Genomic DNA, 20,068 nt, shown 5'->3' on the forward strand with positions numbered 1-20,068 from the left:
AATAAACCATTGATCAATAAATGACAGGTTCAGTTAAACTTTATTTCCAAGAAACAAATAATGTTACGATCAGCAGCTTTGCTCAGTCTGCCTTTCTTTTTTCTCCTGTAGCCAAATTTAAAAGGGAGCATTTTTCTAAAAAGAATTTCTTAAAGTACAAATGTACATATCCTATAGGCGGTTAATTGCACTTAAGTGCCTTCAAACACAGAAACCGATGGAAATACTTGTTGCCCGCATTTTATTGTATTTAAAGTGCGTCCAGGGACGTCAGCAATAGTCGAAGGACCCCAAAGGATTGTTGCAGGCTGAATGGTTATGGTTCCTACACCTGGTGATGATGTCATCCTGCCGTGCTGCTTTGACTCTCAGGAGGATCTGCAGGATCACATCGTGGAGGGGATCATAGTGGACATGAAGTCTGATGTTGTGTTTCTGTACTGGAACAGGCAGATCATAACTGAACACATGAAGGAGTCGTTTATCCTGAGAGTGTCTCTGGACCAAGACGGACTAAAACGAGGAGACGTGACGTTAAAGATCAGGAACGTGTCGCTCCAGGATGAGGGGAAGTACAGCTGCTTCATTCCTGGGAAGAACTTCAGGGAGACGGTTCAGCTGGTTGTTGGTGAGTTTGCTCTGCAGGTTCTCCCTCACATGAAGAACATTTGTCCTGAACAGCAGGCAGGAAATGATGTCTCCCCATAGATGGCGCACTACACACACAAATCTCTTTGTTTAGGGGCAGAAAGTTCTTCTGCATTCATGTGCTGCTGGAAGATGGGTTGTTTTTCTGACCTTCCTGTGTGTTTTCAGAGTGGGACAATCATTTTTCCCATCATTCCAGCAGCACTTGAACGCAGCATTTCTCTCAGTTGCTGTTTTTCTCTGATGGACATCAACCCATCCATGTGATTGGCTCTAAAATGACAACCAAAGTCCCAGTTTGGACAGAAAAACTCCACAGATGTTTGTTTTCAATGGGGATATTATGGGATGGATTGATTGGTGACAGAAAGAACATGATGGCATGAAAACAATAGGAGAGAACAGAGAATGAAAGTCTAGGATTTCCATCAGCAACGTTTAGGACATGAAGGCTCAATTCTCCATGTTCTCCTGAACAACTGTGTCATCAGCAACTAGAATGTCAACTCAACACAAACAAACACACAAACATTTACAAGATTTACAATATTGTACAAGGAAAATAGATCTCAGTAGAAAAAGTATTGCAGCTGTTTGGAAGCAAAACATTTTGGTCCTTTGAGGTAAAAGTGTTGTTCAAGTAAATCCATTTCCTGTTTGACTTTGTCCTCCAGTGTTTTCCAGTCTCAGTCTCATTCACACTGATGGATCCACTGATGAACACTTCCAGCCACCAGAGGCTGTGTGGGTTCAGGATCTGTTAAAGGTTTCCATAGGTTCCTGACCCTACATGAAGAAAACAAAGGATGTTAGAAACTGAAGATTCCTGCAGAAAGATGAGAGATCAGAGAATTCAGGACTCACTTCTGGTTGTTTCCTCTGACAGACACAAACACAAACAGCAGACAGGATCACTGAGGGAAAAAGTCCAAGAAGGATCCAGAGAGCCGGTCTGGAGCGACTGATCCAGATCCGGTCTCCTCCTGGATCTGGAGTGGAGATGATGTCAACCTGGGATGTTTCCATGGTTGGAGCTCTGACTCTGTTTGGCTCTGAAACAAAGAGATGACATCATTTCCTGCCTGCTGTTCAGGACAAATGTTCTTCATGTGAGGGAGAACCTGCAGAGCAAACTCACCAACAACCAGCTGAACCGTCTCCCTGAAGTTCTTCCCAGGAATGAAGCATCTGTACTTCCCCTCATCCTGGAGCGACACGTTCCTGATCTTTAACGTCACGTCTCCTCGTTTTAGTCCGTCTTGGTCCAGAGACACTCTTGGGATCAACGACGGTATCATGACTGTGGTCATGGTCTGCCTGCTCCAGTACAGATACACAAAAAGGATGCGGCCCTGTGGATCAGGCTTCATGTCCACTTTGGTCCACTCCACTGAGAAACCACTCAGATCCTCCTGAGAGTCCAGGCGGCACGGCAGGATGACATCATCACCAGGAGCAGCAATGATTGGTTCACCTGGAAACAAAGAAAACAGGAAGAAACTTTTCTAAATCTGAGTCTTTACCTCCAAGTGAAAATGTCTTCTCAATGTTTGATTTCTGCTTCTAAAAGATCCAAAGTATTTCTGTCCACATAGATATCAGACCAAAGGACATGGGACTTTGATTGGACCAAAGACAAATCCTTTCAAAATAAAAGTCCAATCCAAACTAGAATCCAATCCAGAAATGAGTAAAGAGGATTAAAGCAATAGTCTTTTCTAATTCTATCTAAAGACACATTTCAATCAATGATTCCTGATGATTATTCATTTAGTCAAATGTTTTCAGTCTTTCACCTCATTTCTACCAAAACAGTTTCTACTTTAAAGTCTTTGATCACTGACTGAATACTCAGTTTCTGAGGAACATTTGAGGAAAACAAACTAAAACATGGTTTGGAAAGATTCTCAGCAGAAGATTTGGTACAAATTTAACAGACTTTTACTTTGGTTTAAGCAAAAAAAGGATAATAAGTTCCACATACAAATAAACTGTGTGTCAAATCTTTCCCTTTTTTAAAATCATTTTCAGTTTTTGTCTGAATACATTGAAACAAACTTTCATTAATTCCGCAGAGAAGAAGCAGAAACAGACCAGAATTCATCCATCAGGACTGAACTAAGACTGAAACACAGACTTGTTCAGAGTTTGTGAAGAACAGAGACGTTAGACTTAAAAAACGGCTGCAGAAACTATGATGAACTGTCAGTACATACTAGATCAGTCCTCTCACTGGTGGGAGTGGTCTAATGTTTGCTCCTTGCTATTCCTCCCACGACTTTCCAGCATCTTCAGGTTGACGAAGACGTCTGTGTTCGTTTCAACAATCAGGCATCAACAGCTGATTGTATCAACGATGCACCAGCAGAAGATTTCAGACCAAAGTGGAGGAAAACAGTCAAAATGGAGAATGAGAAGAACCACTGCATTCAGGAGTAAAGAAAGGTGCATGTCTGTTAAAATGGTCTGATGATAAAAAGATAACGAACCAAAACAACTAAACTAACTCTGAGCTAATAGGACAACTGTTGCAATGGTAAAAAAAATTAAAACAAAATGAATTGGATCATTTCTCTTCCAGAGGATCAATAACATTCTAAAAAGTTCAGTTCTATGGTAGTTAAATAAAGAGACTTAACGCGCATGCTCACTCAGTTGATCTTAACCGGCAAATTCAATTCTTTAAAATAACTTTATTGATCACAACGCTCCAATACAAAACAGTGTAATTTCATAACAGGAAAAGAACAAGCCAGGGGAGGCAAATTATTATTATTATTAATTTTTTACTATTATTTTTTACTTTTAAAAAGAAAACAAAAGTCCGACATTCAAAGAAACTATGTGTCAAATTTTTATCATTTTCTGTCCGTCTGAAACATTGAAACAAAGTTTCAACAATAGACCTTTTTCACACTTCCGCATTTTTTGACCGGAAATACGTCAATGACGTGTAAAACAACTTCCTGTTAGCATAGCGGCACATATGAAGAATGGCAGAGTCGAAGAGTTGCAGTTTCTGTTGTGTTCCAGGCTGTTCGTCTTCCAACCAAAAACAGCCCTACCTTTCATTTCATTATTTTCCTGTGGATCCAAACCTGAAACCCAAATGGATACAGGCGATCCGAAGAGATGAAGGGCATAGTTTTCATGTAAACACAGGTAGCACCGTCTGCTGCCGGCACTTACTAACTTCGCTCCGGATGTGTGGTGCGGCTGCGTCGTTCGTCGCCTGAAGAGTGGTGTCGTCCCGAGTATTTTCCCTTGGAAAAACTTTACTGCTCCTTTGAGAAGGGAGTCAGTATATGACAGAACCTCAAACGTCAGTCTATGCAGCTATGCTGTGAAGATAGCGACACGGTGGCTAAGCTAAGGCAGTAAAGATGGATCAGGACTACGTGACACACCCACCTGCAGGTAAGGTTGTTCATAATGTGTTTAGATAACATTAGTCAACTATGTGTACCGTTATTGGATAAATGCATTTCTACCTGAAAAAATTAATGTATATAATAAAAGCTGGTCACGCTCTCACCTATTTTAATTACATGTATTTAATTAATTTTGGGTATTTTGTCATTAACCAAAATAAATGAAATGTATTTGTAATTAAATACTTAACATACTTTTCAAAACATGATTACTGTGTTGTGTTGAAAGGTAGAATAAATATATCAAGACTGATTTTTAATTTCTTTATCTTCACAGGTGCTCTGGATGAGGCTTTGGATTACATCCATGACTTAGAAGCCAAGTTCCTTTGCTGCAGCCAGGAGACGATGTCATGGCGGACAAAGAGTTCCTCATTGAAGACCTCCTTACTGACAATGGATCTGAGATCATCATTCCACCTTTTAAGCTTTCAGCTCCATCAGCAAGGAGGAAATAGAACAAACCCAAGCCATTACCCGCCTCAGAATTATAGTGGAAAGAGTGATCAGTAGGATAAAGTCCTTTCACATCAGGGACTCTCTGTGCCGCTCACACTGATTGGCAGCGTGAATCAGATCTGGCTTAAATGCCGTGTTTTGGCAAATTGTCAAGGACTTTTTTGTGTTGAAGAGTGAATTAATGTTTGGTATGTAAATAATGTATAATGTGCAAATAGTATGGAAAAATTTAGTGTTTCCACATATTCTTAAAATCTAGTTAAATATAATTGTTATATTCGTAATATTTTCCTGTTGAAATGTGACTTTGACTTCACAAAAATAATTAGATGAACAAATAAAACAATTTTGGTAAAAATTGTGCCTCATTTAATATTTTTAGGTATGCGTAACAACAACTGATTAATAACACAAATAACATCAAAGATTTAGAATAAAAAAGAACATTACAGATCATCAACAGTAAGACAGAAGGCTGAACTGATTTTTAAAGACAAGATAAGTGTAATTTAAGGTATGCATTCATGCATTTGCTATAATATCTATCCAAGTTCTCTTTCATTCCATCTCAGAAACCCCATCCAACACAGCCATGAGAGGTTGGGGCTGCACCTGGCATAATCTGCTTCCAGATGCCATCAGATATGGATCTGGCTGTGGTCCTACACAAGAGAAACACAACACACAAAAGTTAGACATAAGTGCATAACTACATTTAAATTTAATGTAATTTTTTTACATTTAAACTTAACTTGCTCTCACAAAGCAACAAAAAGTTAAATTATTCACCTGTATATGCCTTGTACAGTGTGGACCTCAGACCGTCTTAGCCAACTGTTTTGGGCTTTTGCACCACCAGCTCACTAACCGGTTCAGGATGGATTCCCTTATAAGTAAAAGGCAGAAAGCAATTACAGTCTGTAGTCACTACTGGGGGTGTTTTTATAATAATCTACAGTTGTTATGGATACACATCCGTTCTTAAATCATAATGATAATTTGATCACAAACCCACCTGTGTTCTTGGTCTGTGCCATCTTTGCAAGCCACTCGTGCAGGCCAGGGGGGGGGGGGGGGGGTGGATCAGCCTGCTGACCCAGCTGTGAATAATGTGCGGTCTGGAAATTAAATAAGTTAAAATTAAGACATACTTATGTTGCTACATCAATGTAACATGAAACTATAACTGTCAGTAGGGTGACCAGATTTGAGTTTGTAAAAAAGAGGAGTGAAGTGAGTTTGTGAGATATTTCATCGAGAGTAATTGGTGTTCAGAGCTGCATACATGAAGCAAATATGATTACATTTCATCTATGTTCAATGTTATTTTATTATATAAGTATCAAAAAAGAGAACATGTCCAGGAAAAGAGGACGTGTGGTCACCCTACTGTCAGAAAAATAATACTAATAGTAAGTGAAGAAAGTGCCGCAACTGTCTGCAGCAAGAAGAATGAAGACGCAAACGGGCACCTTAACATTTCTTATTTACAGCTTCACCAAATTTTTGGGTGTTATGTTAATCTCATGCCTTTTCACTTAAACACACACACAACATATTAACTGCGATGTGTTATACCTTATATTACAAATAACACCAGGATTTACAGTTGACGTAAACAAACACACAGAGTTACCGGTGATGCGGCTATGGCTAAGCTAGCTGAAGCTTACCTTGGTAATGGTGGATAAACTCTTCATGGACGAATTTATATCCCTTGTCCAATTTGTTTCCTTTAGTGGACGAATGCATCTTCACACTCTTCATCACATCGGCGCTGATGACCTTCGGAACACAACTCAGGCTCTTCGAAAACACTCTAGGCTCTGCCATTCTCCGCCAGCGAAGCACAAACCGGAACTAGGTTTACACGTTGCTGACGTGTTTCCGGTTTTTGCGAAAAAGGTCTATAGGCTATATGCACACGGAGGTGATGACGTACTTCCGCTAAAATCTCAGCCTGCTAAGCCATTTCCGCTCGCGCTGAAGCGATTGTTTACAAAGCGATATAACAGCAACTACAATATGACTAGTAAGAAAACGTTCAAATTTCAGCGAACAATCTATAGTACAGCCGAGCATTGCTGTGTGTCTCTGTGTCAAGCTTCGAGCAAGTACAACAGTTTACTTAGTTTTCATACATTTCCATCTGACGCGGAAATCAGGCGAAAATGGCTTGTAGCTATCCGGAGGGACAATTCACAGTTACTCCCCATACCCGAGTATGTAGCCGACATTTTAACAATGATGATGTTCGTGAGCTCTTATCAGAGACGGGGAGGCGGCTATTAAACAAGGGAGCTGTCCCAGCACTGTTTGAGTGGAACAATTTCACCCTTCCCACTTCACGACCGGGGGTGTGGGAGAGGAGAGAGCGTCCTAGCTTTGTAAATTACTTTGTATAAATTGAATTTTATAATTAATGTTATGTATGCACTGCTGTACATTGCACATACTCTTTGAATAAAGAACTACTGAATTATTTGCATGTTATATGTACTTTACCTCACCAATGCTTTTAAGCCATCTGTAATATAAGAATAATACTTTCATGCACAGTGAATTATTTACTGAATAACATTTATTTAGGGCTCCCAATTTACAAACAACAGTTATAAAATACTATTTTTAGGTAACCAATTATCAAAAAAATTAATCGGAAGAACATGTAACATGTAATTTAATAATAGATTAGTATTAATACAACAAGAAACATAGTAATACTATTAAGAAAAAAAATAAAAACTTGAATCAATATATATGTACAAATATTTTGAAATGGATTGAACTAATAAGAGTTACTGCCAGTAAGAGAAATGGAGAAAAGAGAAATTAACAGCACTCTATAAAGAAGTGTGACAGGCAATCAGAATCTAATTATTTAGGGAAGCAAAGAGTTTGTTTTGTGTGCGTTCTCTAATGTTGTTTCCAGGGACATCATGTGGTGCTGCTGATGTTCAGTGCAGACAAAAGAGCAGGTAGCGGGTCCCAGCCTGTAACCCTGAAGTGGCAGCTGTGGGGGAGAAGGAGCATCTGTGTGGGGACAGGTTTTTGGAACTCTTTTTGCTGGCATATGATAGGATAACACACTTCCTTCTTGCACTTTTCCAAATGCAGAGTCAACCAGAGGAACATTAATGTCCATAGCCATAGTTGTTATCAGTGGAGCCACATCACTTGGAACATCATGGTAGACTTCATCCACCCTGAGTGTGGAAAGTTCAGGCAGAGCTGAACTGACACCCTTATACAAGTTGCTCCTATGGAAAAAACAAAATAATGTTTTTTTTTTATTTAATTTTTTAAAATGAGCCATAAAGTAAGTTACATATAAGTTGAATGAACAAAATAACAACAAAAAAGCTTTATTTATTTAAACATACAATGTATCATATGATGAGATTATTACTTTATCTGAGGTCTCACTGATTACTACAGAAAATGCATTACTACTATATCTACACTTGAGAGCACTTTGACTCGGCGCAGTAATATCCACAGAAATATCCTTTTAGGAGTGATGATATTACTGCGCCGAGTCAAAGTGCTCTCAAGTGCAGATATAGTAGTGTTCCCAAGTGCTATTCTGCCATACATTATAGTTATCCAGAGCAATTAAGTGCACGCACTGAGACGAGAGAGGTATGCATCAACTCATCTTAGTTAAGGGAATAACATAGTTTAATATGAAAAAACAGTGGAGTGTTCCTTTAATGATAATAAAAATAATACTAACCTAATGCCTTCCATCAGTTTTCGTTCCTTGGGTCTGGCTGAAAGAATCACCATGTCATTTACAAGACCAGGTTTAACACCCTGCATTTGAACAAAAAAGGTTTTCAATAAACACAAACATCCATAAATAGAAAATTAAGTAGAAAAGTACCCTGTTAAAAACATTAGTTACCATGGATCTTGGCTTATGCCACTTCTGTTCAGTCTCTGTGCAGCTGTGTGTTGGGGGAACAGAGGTGATGCTAAGCTGGCAATAATGTGCAGTCTGGTACAACAGTGCTGCCACATGATTACACAGAGCTGTACCTGCCACACAGGTACACTGGCAGCTTTGTAGCTGCACAGGACGGGCATCCGCAAGCACAATCTGAAAATACACAAATCTGTTATAATAGAATAAAAGCGCAGTTTTTTAAAAAGAGAATACATGAGTACAGTGAGAATGTTTAACAAAACAAACAAATTTGAACCATCGACATATAATTATTAACTACTAAAACAATTAATAACTACTAAACAATTTGTATGAGCTAAAATTGTAGCCACAATATTATTTATATTATTATTTATCTCACTTTACTCATCATCCCCAACAGTGGACACAGAACGTGTGTCAATGCAGTGACAAAACGGAACTCAGTTTCTGTGAATCCCAGTGGTTAGCGTACATATTTAAATATCGATAAATATTCCAACACACCAGTGTTATTTATGGTATGGTAAATGAAATTTGTTTTTAAAATAACCTTTAGCATTATTAGATGCAATGATTCACAGAAACTTTGATCTGCCAAACGTAACCTGTCTCATGAACCATGAACCAATCTGCGCTGAACCTGCAGTATAACTTTCTCTTACGCTTAAGCTGTGAGGCTTTTGGCTTTTCCTCATAGATCTGTAGCACTCAGCCCTAATCGTTACCTCTCCTGTGCTTGAATCCTTGTTTGAAACTGACATTGACAAAGGCGTTAGGAAAATTGGCTGTGATTGACACATAATAGTAAACATAGCCTACGCTGCACCTGCTGCGCTAGCACTAGATAGCATGCATGCTATGGGCATGTAAACACAGAACACGTCCAGATCTTACCTTCAAAATTGTGGATGTAGCTTGACACATACAATTTGAAGCCCTTCTCTTTCTTGGTTGTCGAAGTGTGACATAACTTTTGTATGATTCGACTCACGTCGTTGACCGTTACCTTTGGGACATCTTGAAGGGACCGAGTGAAAAATGCCATAGTTGTTATTGACGCTATGTGCTCCGTCGACGCCGGATGTAACCTGGCTGGCCGACTTGGAATGCGGAAGTGAGTGTGCATATAGCCTATTCTCCTGAGAAGAAGCAGAAACACAACAGAACTCTGCAGCAAACATGACTGAACCAAGACTGAAACTGAAAGACGGAGCTGCTGCTTTTAAACCAAGTCAGTGACGTGAAAAGTTTGAGGTCACTCCTCCAAGGCACAACGGCAGGAGCCAGCAAAGCCGACCCGCCCACAGCCAAAAACCTCAGTCTAAAGCAGAGGTGGGCACTGAGGGCCGTAGTCCTGCATGTTTTCCAGCATACCCTGCTCTGGCATGTTCTGATTGGCTGGTCACACCTGAACCAGGTAATCAGCCATGAGTAGGGGAAGAGTATCTGGAAATCATGCAGACACACCGGCCCTCGAGGCCTGGAATTGCCCACCCCTGGTCTAAAGGCCTGTTCACACCGGGACGAGTTTAACGCCTCGTGACTAAACAAAGGGCACCAACGAGAGTGTGCACACCGACGCGAAAAAACGCCACGCGTTAAAGCGTCAAAAAAAAAAAACGCCTCGGGTTCGTTTTTTTTTTTCGACGCGTCGCTTCGAAATCTACTCGACCAATGAGAATGGCGCTTTTGCTCACGTGTCTGGAGCTTCTGAAGTTACAGTAAAACACAACTTGGGGGCGCTCAAACACAAAACTGCCTTGCTGAGCACACATACCAGCGAAGAAGATAGACGCCAAGTAGCGTCTACACAGCCGCGAAGCAATAATGACGGACATTCTAAAACATCCCCGAACCAAGCACCAGTTGGAGCTACTGGTGCTTGAAATATTCATGTTTTCTTTGTTTGATTCTGACAAGCGCGTAAATACTTGCTCTCTTCTTCTGAGTGAAAAGCGACTTTAAGAAGCGTAAAGTTGCGCAGCGCCACCTTGTGTACAGGAGTATTTCTGTTTTACATTAAGCGCCATCTAATGTCAGGGAATGAAATTGCATGTTCACTCCACTCATCGTCAGCGAAAATCGCCTGGGTGTGAACACAAAAAACGTGGCGAAAAACGCTGGCGAATAACGCCTGGCGAATATTCGTCCCGGTGTGTACGGGCCTTTCATAGTTGTGTTTACCAACATCCTCGTGCTAACATGCTAACCAACAGGTTAGTTATTTTATGGACTTTTAGCCTCAAATTTAGTCCCCCGTACAATGAAACTGTGTCCAATCTTCCACATTGTCATCATTTTGTGTCTGTATCCATTGAAAGAAACGTTTTACAAATGCAGAAGTTAGTTCGTCGAATAGTCTTTAGAAAGAACCGCCACCATAAAAGGTGGAAGTTTCTAAACATCAAACAGAAACTTGAACTAAAGAACAGAACATTCATGAACATACCTTCAACATGTGAACAGAACCAGAACCACACACATGTAGAAATCCACAGAGAAGAAGAACCAGAAACAGACGAGAACTCTGCAGACATCATGAACCGTGACTGAGACTGAAAGACGGAGCTGCTGCTTTAAAATGGGGTCGAGATGCTAATTAAGTTGTGCCCGAGCCTGGAAGTTGAAGATCAGAAGATCAGAAGCAGCACATCACCCCACATCACCTCCCAAAAATCACAGAACTCAGGCCCCGCCCCACCCCAGGTGCAACACACATCACCCACATGCACAGAAACCACATCCGGATTCACAACATTCCGGTGTCCAAAAATCTGGCCTCCTCCGCTGTTCTCCCTGTCTGACTCTGGTCTCGCTGAGTCACTAGCCGCAACTGACCCTGCGCATGCATACAGTTGGTACTGGTACAGACGCCCAGTGAGCTGAATAGACGGCACAAAGCGCTAATATCGGCCATCATGGACTCTTTCTCTTTTTATTTTTTTTGTCATTTTACTTTTTATTCCCTTTTGTGTTTGTTATTAATTAGTATTTTTTAAAGATGTAACACGGCTTCAGATTTCTATTGTACATTATATGTGCATAATTGTTGTATTTTCTTGTTTTGTATGTTGCAATTGTTCAATAAAAAAAAAATTAACTGTACTCTGAAATCAATGAGAGCTACTGATCCCTATATTGTTATTTGATGTACAAATGTATTCATTTAGATTACATGTCTGTTCATTCCAGTGGCGGTTCTACACTAACTTACTCCCTGGGCGAGTAACCCCACCAGCGCCCCCCTCCCCCCGCACACATACAAAATTTGACATCCTCTTGTGTTCCCTATCTTCTATTTAGCCATTTTACACAAAAAATGCATGAATTTTCTAGATTCATATTACAGGGGGGTCAAACACAGGGGCCTAAATTAAAAACAGGCTTAAGGTTTTGGGCCGAAGAAGATAAACATTTACTGAACACACTAAAGCTAAACTTTCCATCATCATCATCATCATCAGCCTGTCACGCCACTGCTGGCGGGTGGCCTCCACATCTTCCTCCACTCATCACAGTTTTGGGCACTCTGGGTCCACCTGCTGCCTGCCTTCTGCTCGATGTCATCTCTCCATCTTTTCTTCGGTCTTCCCCTTCCTCTCTTCCTGTCCCATGGAGTCCATTCTGTTGTTCTCTTAGCCCATTCGTGGTTCTTCATTCGGGCTACATGTCCTGCCCACTTGCCTTTGGCTTCAACCACTTTTCTCAATGACATCCTTCACCCCTGTTCTTGATCTTAAGTCTTCCTTCCTGACCTTATCTCTCCTCCTAACACCCAGCATTGATCGTTCCATGCTCCTCTGGATGATTGCTAGTTTCTCTCTTTGGCGGTTGGTCAGTGACCATGTCTCAGCTCCATACGTCATTGATGGCAGTATGACAGTGTTCATGATCTTCCTCTTGAGGCTCATGGGCATTTTTTGATCTCTCAGAAACGTGCTGTACTGTCCGAATCTCTTCCAAGCGGATGTTACTCTCTCCTCTATTTCTTTCTCCATCTCATTTCCTGGTGTTAGCAGTCTTCCCAAATACTTATACTCATCCACCTCCTCCAGTTGTTCTCCATCCACAATTATTCCTTTCCTTCTCCTTTTCCTTGCTATTTCATTGCACATGATTTTGGTTTTCTTTTTGTTCATTTTCATGCCATCTTTTCTCCCTTCCTTGTTCAGATCGTTGAGCAGCTTGCTGAGATCCTTTTCTGCTAAAGCTAAACTTTTAAACTTTTTAAACTGAACTTTTTGAACATAAATATGAATAAAAACATGAACATTAATCCAGAATAACTCAAGTTAAACCTTAAATAACTTATAATATTTTGCTCTCCATAGAATATATTCTGTCAAAATTATACAAATATGAACATGCTGCAGAACAAAACAAAGCCTGGAAATAATAATGATAAGAAATAAATCAAATAATTCCGCTTTCTTTGCTATTTTATCATTTTTTAGAGTTGGACTTCTGCTTCATTTTTAGCAATAATTTCTTGGTGTGTGACGTCATGTGTGTGTCTTTGTGAAACATATCAGAGGGATTAGATCTAAAAAAAAAACTTGTTGTGAATACTATTTTTAGGTCTTATAAAACATTAAAAACTAAATCATAGAACTCATCAGTGGGATTACTCCAAACATATTTGGCATTTGGGGGGCTGAAAGCCTATCAGAAATAACCTGTTTGTCTGAAATATAATCAATCAGACAGATTCTAAAAGTGAGATTTAACACTGTTATGCTGCTGTAGTACATTAATTAGACAATTCATTTTGTTTCAAGAAAACTTTATTGTCAATCTCTATCATGTTTTCACATCTATCTATCTATCTATCTATCTATCTATCTATCTATCTATCTATCTATCTATCTATCTATCTATCTATCTATCTATCTATCTATCTATCTATCTATCTATCTATCTATCTATCTATCTATCTATCTATCTATCTATCTATCTATCTATCTATCTATCTACCCAGGCTGTGTCCCACCAAAGTGGGGTAGCCTAAACAGGGCACACATTCTTATCTCCCTCCTCATCCCCAGACCAGACCTCTACCACACCCATCCATCCATTCATTCATACACAAACTCTCTCCACCCATCCCTGTCCTGAGCAGCCGCTCTCCCCTCCACCACAGTCATCCCTCTTGCATTTAGCGCTCTTTTTGCACCCTCTGTCCATCCCATTCGTGGTCTTCCTCTCATTCTCACTCCACTCACATCAGATTCCTATACCCTTTTTCACCAATCGGCTCCCTTTCCATTCTTTCAACATGTCCAAACCATCCCAGTGCCTTTTGCTCTGCTCTATCAGCCAACTCTGGCATCACACCAGTTCTCTCTCGGATAACTCCATTTCTCACACGATCCATACGCGTCACACCACACATACTCCTCAAACATCTCATCTCAACTACATTCAGCTTCCTCTTTTCCGCCACTTTCAGACTCCATGTTTCAGCCCCATATAACGCTGCAGGCACCACCACACCCTCATACAATCTCCTTTTTGCATCCTTTCCCAGTGACCTACATTCAAACACTCTCTTCATTCCCCCCATATCTTTATAAACTCTACCTCTCCCTCTATTCCACCATCCACACATACAAATGACCCCAAATACTGAAAACACTCTACCTCTTCCAACAACTCCCCATTTAATGCCACATTCAATCTATGTTTACCCTTTAACCTCGTACACCTCATCACTTTACTCTTTTCCACATTCACTCTCAACTTCCTTCTGTCGCACACCCTTCCAAACTCCTCAACCAGACGTACCAAGCTCTCTTCTGAGTCAGCCACTAGTGCAGTATCATCTGCAAACAGCAACTGATTCACACTCCATTCTCTGCCGTCAGTATTCAACATTTCACATACATAGACATTTCAATTCCTTTTCTCTTCAAACTACAGTCTGAAGGAATCTAACTACAAATTACAGAATAAAATAGAATAAGACCAACAAATAAGGTGACTATAAAAATAAAAAATTAAAGTGACTGTACAAATGAGGGGGGGGATGGGGCAAAATATCTTAATTTTCATGTAGTTTATATTTCCATTATTAACAAATCTCATGAGCTATGAGGCCTGGCAAACTTGGCAGAAGAGCTTAAGAAAGCTAAAAGGCCAAAAAAAACAATTTGTCCTCGTCCAGTGCGGCTCAAACCTGCAGCCTCTGTATGCGTTCCTTCAAAAGGTGGTAACATTATCTCCTCTAATGGGCAGTCCTTGTCTCTTCAGTAACACATTGGACTCTGCGCTGTCTCCTCATTAGTGCTTTAGACACAGTTCCTGGAGCAGAGTACATTCTATTTAAGAGACAGAGCAGAGTCTGACTTATGAGGCGAGGTTACCATGAGGTTACCATGATGCACGTATGACACATTATCCTGCCACCAACTTGCTTTAATAGCAGCAGCTCCGTCTTCCTGTCTCAGTCAAGGTTCAGTTATGATCGCAAAGAAAATCTGTTGTGTTTCTGCTTCTTGTGTGTGGATTTCTGCATGTCTGTGGTTCTGGTTGTGTTCACATGTTGAAGGTAAGTTCATGAATGTTCTGTTCTTTAGTTCAACTCTGGAGAAAAGTTTCTGTTTGGTGTTTGATGTAAACCTCCAAGCTGCAGCAGATGTGTCAGCAGAGAACAGATGATCGTTTTCTCCCTGGAGTTTCTAGAAGCTGCTGTCTGTTATCTGGACCCTAAAAAGATATTAAATTATGTTTTCATGAAGAAAAAATGGAAACACTTTATATTAAGATTCCTTATCAAGCTTTGTTAACACATTAAGAAGCATTACAAATTAATTTATAGGGTGTAAGTAAGACATTTATTAGTACAATAAGTCTAATAAGGTTTATTAAATTACTTAGTTAACACATTTACAAGCATTATTATTAGGATGTCTTTAAGATGCTAATGATGCATTTACTGATATTATAGGTGCCTAACAAATGTGTCAGTGTTAATAAGCTTAATAAGATTTATTAACAACCTTTGTTAACAAATTAAGAAGTATTATTTTTGTTTGGGGTTCTAGTAAGATATTTATTAGCATTATAAATGTCTTGCAAATACCTGAAAGTGTTAATAAGATTTATTAACATCTAAAGTCAGACCATTGTTTTCTAAATCCATGTTACTAAACTGCTTATAAGCTTTACAAATGTATTAATTAACTTTGTTAACAGTTTATTAATTGTTTTGCAGCACCTCAACTAAAGTAAGGACGGTTTTTACCACAAACAACCACAAAGCATAAAGCTTGTAAAAAGAACTTTATAACATTAAAACAGACTAAACATACAAAAATCTCTCAGTAAAAATTATATAATAATTTAATTCAGAGAAATAAAACAAAAAACAACATCTAGACTGGTGTTGGATGACTCTAGCATCATAGCTAAGGATAAAGTATTAGCATCTATCCTGAGTGAAACATTTTATTACAGGATTTATCAATATCCGCTTCCTAGCTTTGATCAGACAGAATTAAGAATCATTAAGTATCAAAAAAGCACACGACAAAGATGAATTACTTAATTATTTTGTAAAAATAACTGTTTCAGAAATCAACATGGCAAATGCAGATCAGTTATCCAAAATAAATGCAGATTATGTTACTTATAAAAGTCATTTATATGATTAAAAAAATAACTATATCGGTAAACTAGACATAACACTGTTTCAAAAATCTTCATAGCAATAAATGTAAAGTATCAAAGTTAAAATATGTGCAAAATTACATTAGCTAAAAATCATGAATCAATTTTTCTATTTTTGGAGCAAGTGAAGTAATATCATTAGAAATCAATCAATTTAACCATTTTCAATAATTGATTAAGCATTTTTTTTATTCTTTTTTTTCTTTTCTTATAATGATGTAATGTTGTGAAAATAAAATAACAAAAAAGGGTCCGTAATCTGTCGAATGACCGAGGTTGGTATTTCTTCTATTGCTGATTAACAGCCGTTTTTCTGGGTTTAAACAGAGTTTATAGTTCTCTTCACTGTTATGTCTGCAGATATTAATAAAGCCTATTAATTTGTCAAGTTAGTTATTAAAACTTATAAGCTTATTAACACTTAGGCTTGTGGGAGACATCTATAACGCTGATAAATATCTTACTAGAACCCCAAAAAATAATAATACTTCTTAATTTGTTAACAAAGGTTGTTAACAAATCTTATTAAGCTTATTAACACTGACACATTTGTTAGGCACCTATAATATCAATAAATGCATCATTAGCATCTTAAAAACATCCTAATAATAATGCTTGTAAATGTGTTAACTAAGTAATTTAATAAACCTTATTAGACGTATTATACTAATAAATGTCTTACTTACACCCTATAAATTCATTTGTAATGCTTCTTAATGCTTTAAGTAAGCTTGTTCAGGAATCTTAATATAAAGTGTTACCGGAAAAGAAAAAAGAATAAGGAACAACAGTAGGATCTAGCATGTGAACGATAAGCACTTTTATTGTAAAATATTCAGATAAAATGTTCAGATTAAAGATAATTTACAAACGTTTTACATTAATGATCAGTCCGTCGGTTTGTCACTGTAGGTTGTAGTTGTTGTCTCCGGGTCATATAGCCACTAGGTGGTGCTGTTGTGTCAGCTGTAACTAAATTCCAGTGGAGTTACTCTAAGTCTAGCTTCAATGAGGAGATTGGTGACTGTCATTTTCTGCTCTTTAGCCTGGAATATTCCACCCAAAGAAGTCGTACTAGGATTAACAGTTGAAGCAGAAACTAATGATTATTTTAGACAATAAAATAACAGGAAATACAGTCTGCAGAAACTGAACACCTTGTATTTAACACTTCACAGCAAAACAAAAAACAAGTGTCCACTGACATGAAAAGGAGATTCAAATGAAACTGAGATCTAAATTGAAATTATATCTCAATAGGTACCAGAGTCCATTTTTTCTCTTTCCTTTAAAATAAACAATAAAGCCCTTGAGTGGACTCATAAAATAAATTAAAGATAACCCACTTAATGTCCAAACACAGATTTCCAGCTGCCGGCGTAGAGCTGATGAGTTAAGATGAACTGAGAAGGTAAGAAAACAGGATGATGATAGAGGAGATGAGGAAAGACGGATCCAGATGAACCCCAAGAACAACCAGTCTACACAAATGTGAAAAAAAAAAATCATGAAATACTTTTTATAATTAAAGTACCTTTATCATTATTTCAGTCATTTTCCTGTTTCATGGCCTTAACTCAGGGGTATCAAACATACAGTCATGAAGACTAGAAATTATAATGATGTTTAAAAAAGAAAGCAGTCCATTCCTGCAGGGAGTTTTTATTTTTTAAAGAAATAACCGAAATGCGTAATTCCGCCACTAGGAGAAGCAAAGGAAAAACAAAATAGGGGAAACAGCAAATCTCTGCGTGTGCCAAAAGCGAAACCTAACAGCTCTGCATCCGGGTAAGATGTAGCTTGGTTCCCCACGAGCCTCACCACTGTTCTGTTGCTATAAGAATGATCAGTAGTGACACAATAATGACCAAAATGTTGTCAAAAAGAAGAAAGGTAGAAGTGAAGTGCTGAGCTTTCCAGGAAAATGGACAGTTTTTTTTGTTCACAGAGCTGAATTTAAAACCCCCATGCTTGGTATGTCATTGTTGGATACCATTCCATTTGTTTGTCTGGATGGATTTGGGTTTAAGTGTGGGTTTTTGACCAAATGGGTTTAGTTGTTTAGCTGTTACTGTGTTTTGTTGAGTTATTTTTTCCTACTATGCTTAATACTTTCTGCACCATGAGTGAGACGGAGGGAGAGGACGATGAGTTTATAGCACCCCCACTGTCATTTGCTCAAATGATGATGCTGGAAAATTGGTAAATGATTATATGATTAGAGTATGTTGCTTCTTTCTTTTTATTGTCAAAAAAATGAGTATATCTGCAGGCTCAAACTTAGACATGAGAGTTCAAGAATCATAATTAATTAAGATTAAAACGAGGAGACGTGACGTTAAAGATCAGGAACGTGTCGCTCCAGGATGAGGGGAAGTACAGCTGCTTCATTCCTGGGAAGAACTTCAGGGAGACGGTTCAGCTGGTTGTTGGTGAGTTTGCTCTGCAGGTTCTCCCTCACATGAAGAACATTTGTCCTGAACAGCAGGCAGGAAATGATGTCATCTCTTTGTTTCAGAGCCAAACGGAGTCAGAGCTCCAACCATGGAAACATCCCAGGTTGACATCATCTCCACTCCAGATCCAGGAGGAGACCGGATCTGGATCAGTCGCTCCAGACCGGCTCTCTGGATCCTTCTTGGACTTTTTCCCTCAGTGATCCTCTCTGCTGTTTGTGTTTGTGTCTGTCAGAGGAAACAACCAGAAGTGAGTCCTGAATTCTCTGATCTCTCATCTTTCTGCAGGAATCTTCAGTTTCTAACATCCTTTGTTTTCTTCATGTAGGGTCAGAATCCTCCTCTGGTCTGAAGACATCCCATCTCTCCAAAGCTGCTTTGCTCGTCTTCAAGGATTGAAGAGACTTTCTGAAGCTGCAGCCACATGGAGACGCTACACGCCCGTCACCGCTGTGTTACCGTGGATGGAAACTGGTCCATGAAGATGTGACGATCCTCTGGTTCTGACCCGTTTCTGTCTGATGGTTGGAACTCCTTCATTTATCTGGAGAACCTTCTGGAGCTGTTTCTGCGGTTCTCAACTCCTGAACTCTGAAGGTGTGCTGGATCACCGTAAAGTCTGAAGGTCTGAGGTTCAGGACGATGTTTGTGGATCTCAGTGGTTTGAAGTGTTGATCCAGGTTGATCTGAAGTGTTGAGAGTTTGTTTCATGTTCTCCTTCAGGAACCGACCCACAGCAGGTCTGTTCAGGTTCCTGTGGTTCTTGGTGTTCTTCTAGACAACATCAAAGGTGTCTGTGAGCTAAAATGTTGGAAGTTCTACCAGAACAAAGTGAAATGAACACAGACAGACAGTTGAAACCTGAGAGTCTCAGGGTTTTTTCAAACTGAAAGTGACCTCAAGAGGTCGTGTCATAAAGGGGAGATATTGTGTTGTCTGAAAGAATAACACGTCCCTGATAATTATCATTATAGGAAGGATTTTGCTGTACTTTCCTAAGAATAATAATGGATTAAATTCATCTGCGCTTTTTTTCTTGTTGCTCAAAGCAACAATGTGTTGCTTTATTCATTCATACTTGGTGATGGTAGCTACTGTTGTAGCCAGTAGATACCATCTAGTTGTAGCTGCCCTAGGCAGACTGACAGAGGCATGGCTGCCAGTTTGCACCTACGACCCCTCTGACCATCACCGCGACATTCATAGACCAGTGTGAGGCAAGGAGGGTGGGAGGATGAAGTGTCTTGCCCAAGGACACAACAACAGCTGGCTGGGTGGAGTGGGGATCGAACCACCGACTCTGATATTTAGACTCTTATTACCTGCAATAAATAAATGCAAACTGTTCAATTTCTATACTTTGACGTTTATTAATTCAAGAAAGACATATTTCACTATCAAATCAATAAAAAGAACCCTCCTGCGTTTCTGGTCTGGATCTTTTCTTCTCTTTCTTGCTGGAACGTTTAGACATT

At 39.2% G+C, this 20,068-nt stretch overlaps 3 protein-coding genes across 4 annotated transcripts; 1 reads left to right on the forward strand and 2 right to left on the reverse strand.

Moving 5' to 3' along the window:
• Positions 1 to 318: 318 nt before the first annotated feature.
• On the forward strand, positions 319 to 19,561 carry LOC105353766 (myelin-oligodendrocyte glycoprotein-like). The gene is made up of 4 exons (XM_023948979.1): positions 319 to 540; positions 18,482 to 18,569; positions 18,656 to 18,843; positions 18,922 to 19,561. The coding sequence occupies exons 1-4, from the start codon at positions 319 to 321 to the stop codon at positions 18,943 to 18,945; spliced, it is 522 nt and encodes a 173-aa protein (XP_023804747.1). The 3' UTR covers positions 18,946 to 19,561.
• On the reverse strand, positions 987 to 11,100 carry LOC110017032 (myelin-oligodendrocyte glycoprotein-like). The gene is made up of 4 exons (XM_023965982.1): positions 10,919 to 11,100; positions 1,787 to 2,122; positions 1,513 to 1,700; positions 987 to 1,434 (listed from the first exon to the last, which is right to left on the reverse strand). Exons 1-4 carry the CDS (start codon positions 11,007 to 11,009, stop codon positions 1,399 to 1,401), a joined length of 651 nt encoding a protein of 216 aa, XP_023821750.1. The 5' UTR covers positions 11,010 to 11,100; the 3' UTR covers positions 987 to 1,398.
• Positions 7,102 to 9,580, reverse strand: LOC111949248. Of its 2 annotated transcripts, XM_023965974.1 has the most exons (5): positions 9,364 to 9,580; positions 8,446 to 8,640; positions 8,275 to 8,354; positions 7,629 to 7,798; positions 7,102 to 7,551 (listed from the first exon to the last, which is right to left on the reverse strand). In XM_023965974.1, the coding sequence occupies exons 1-5, from the start codon at positions 9,391 to 9,393 to the stop codon at positions 7,496 to 7,498; spliced, it is 531 nt and encodes a 176-aa protein (XP_023821742.1). In that variant the 5' UTR covers positions 9,394 to 9,580; the 3' UTR covers positions 7,102 to 7,495. The 2 variants fall into 2 exon arrangements, with proteins under 2 accessions (XP_023821742.1, XP_023821741.1); XM_023965973.1 differs by having other exon boundaries at positions 7,102 to 7,798; positions 9,364 to 9,579.
• Positions 19,562 to 20,068: the final 507 nt, after the last annotated feature.

Source organism: Oryzias latipes, chromosome 18, assembly GCF_002234675.1.
Source record: "Oryzias latipes chromosome 18, ASM223467v1".
Classification (NCBI taxonomy): Eukaryota; Metazoa; Chordata; class Actinopteri; order Beloniformes; family Adrianichthyidae; genus Oryzias; species Oryzias latipes.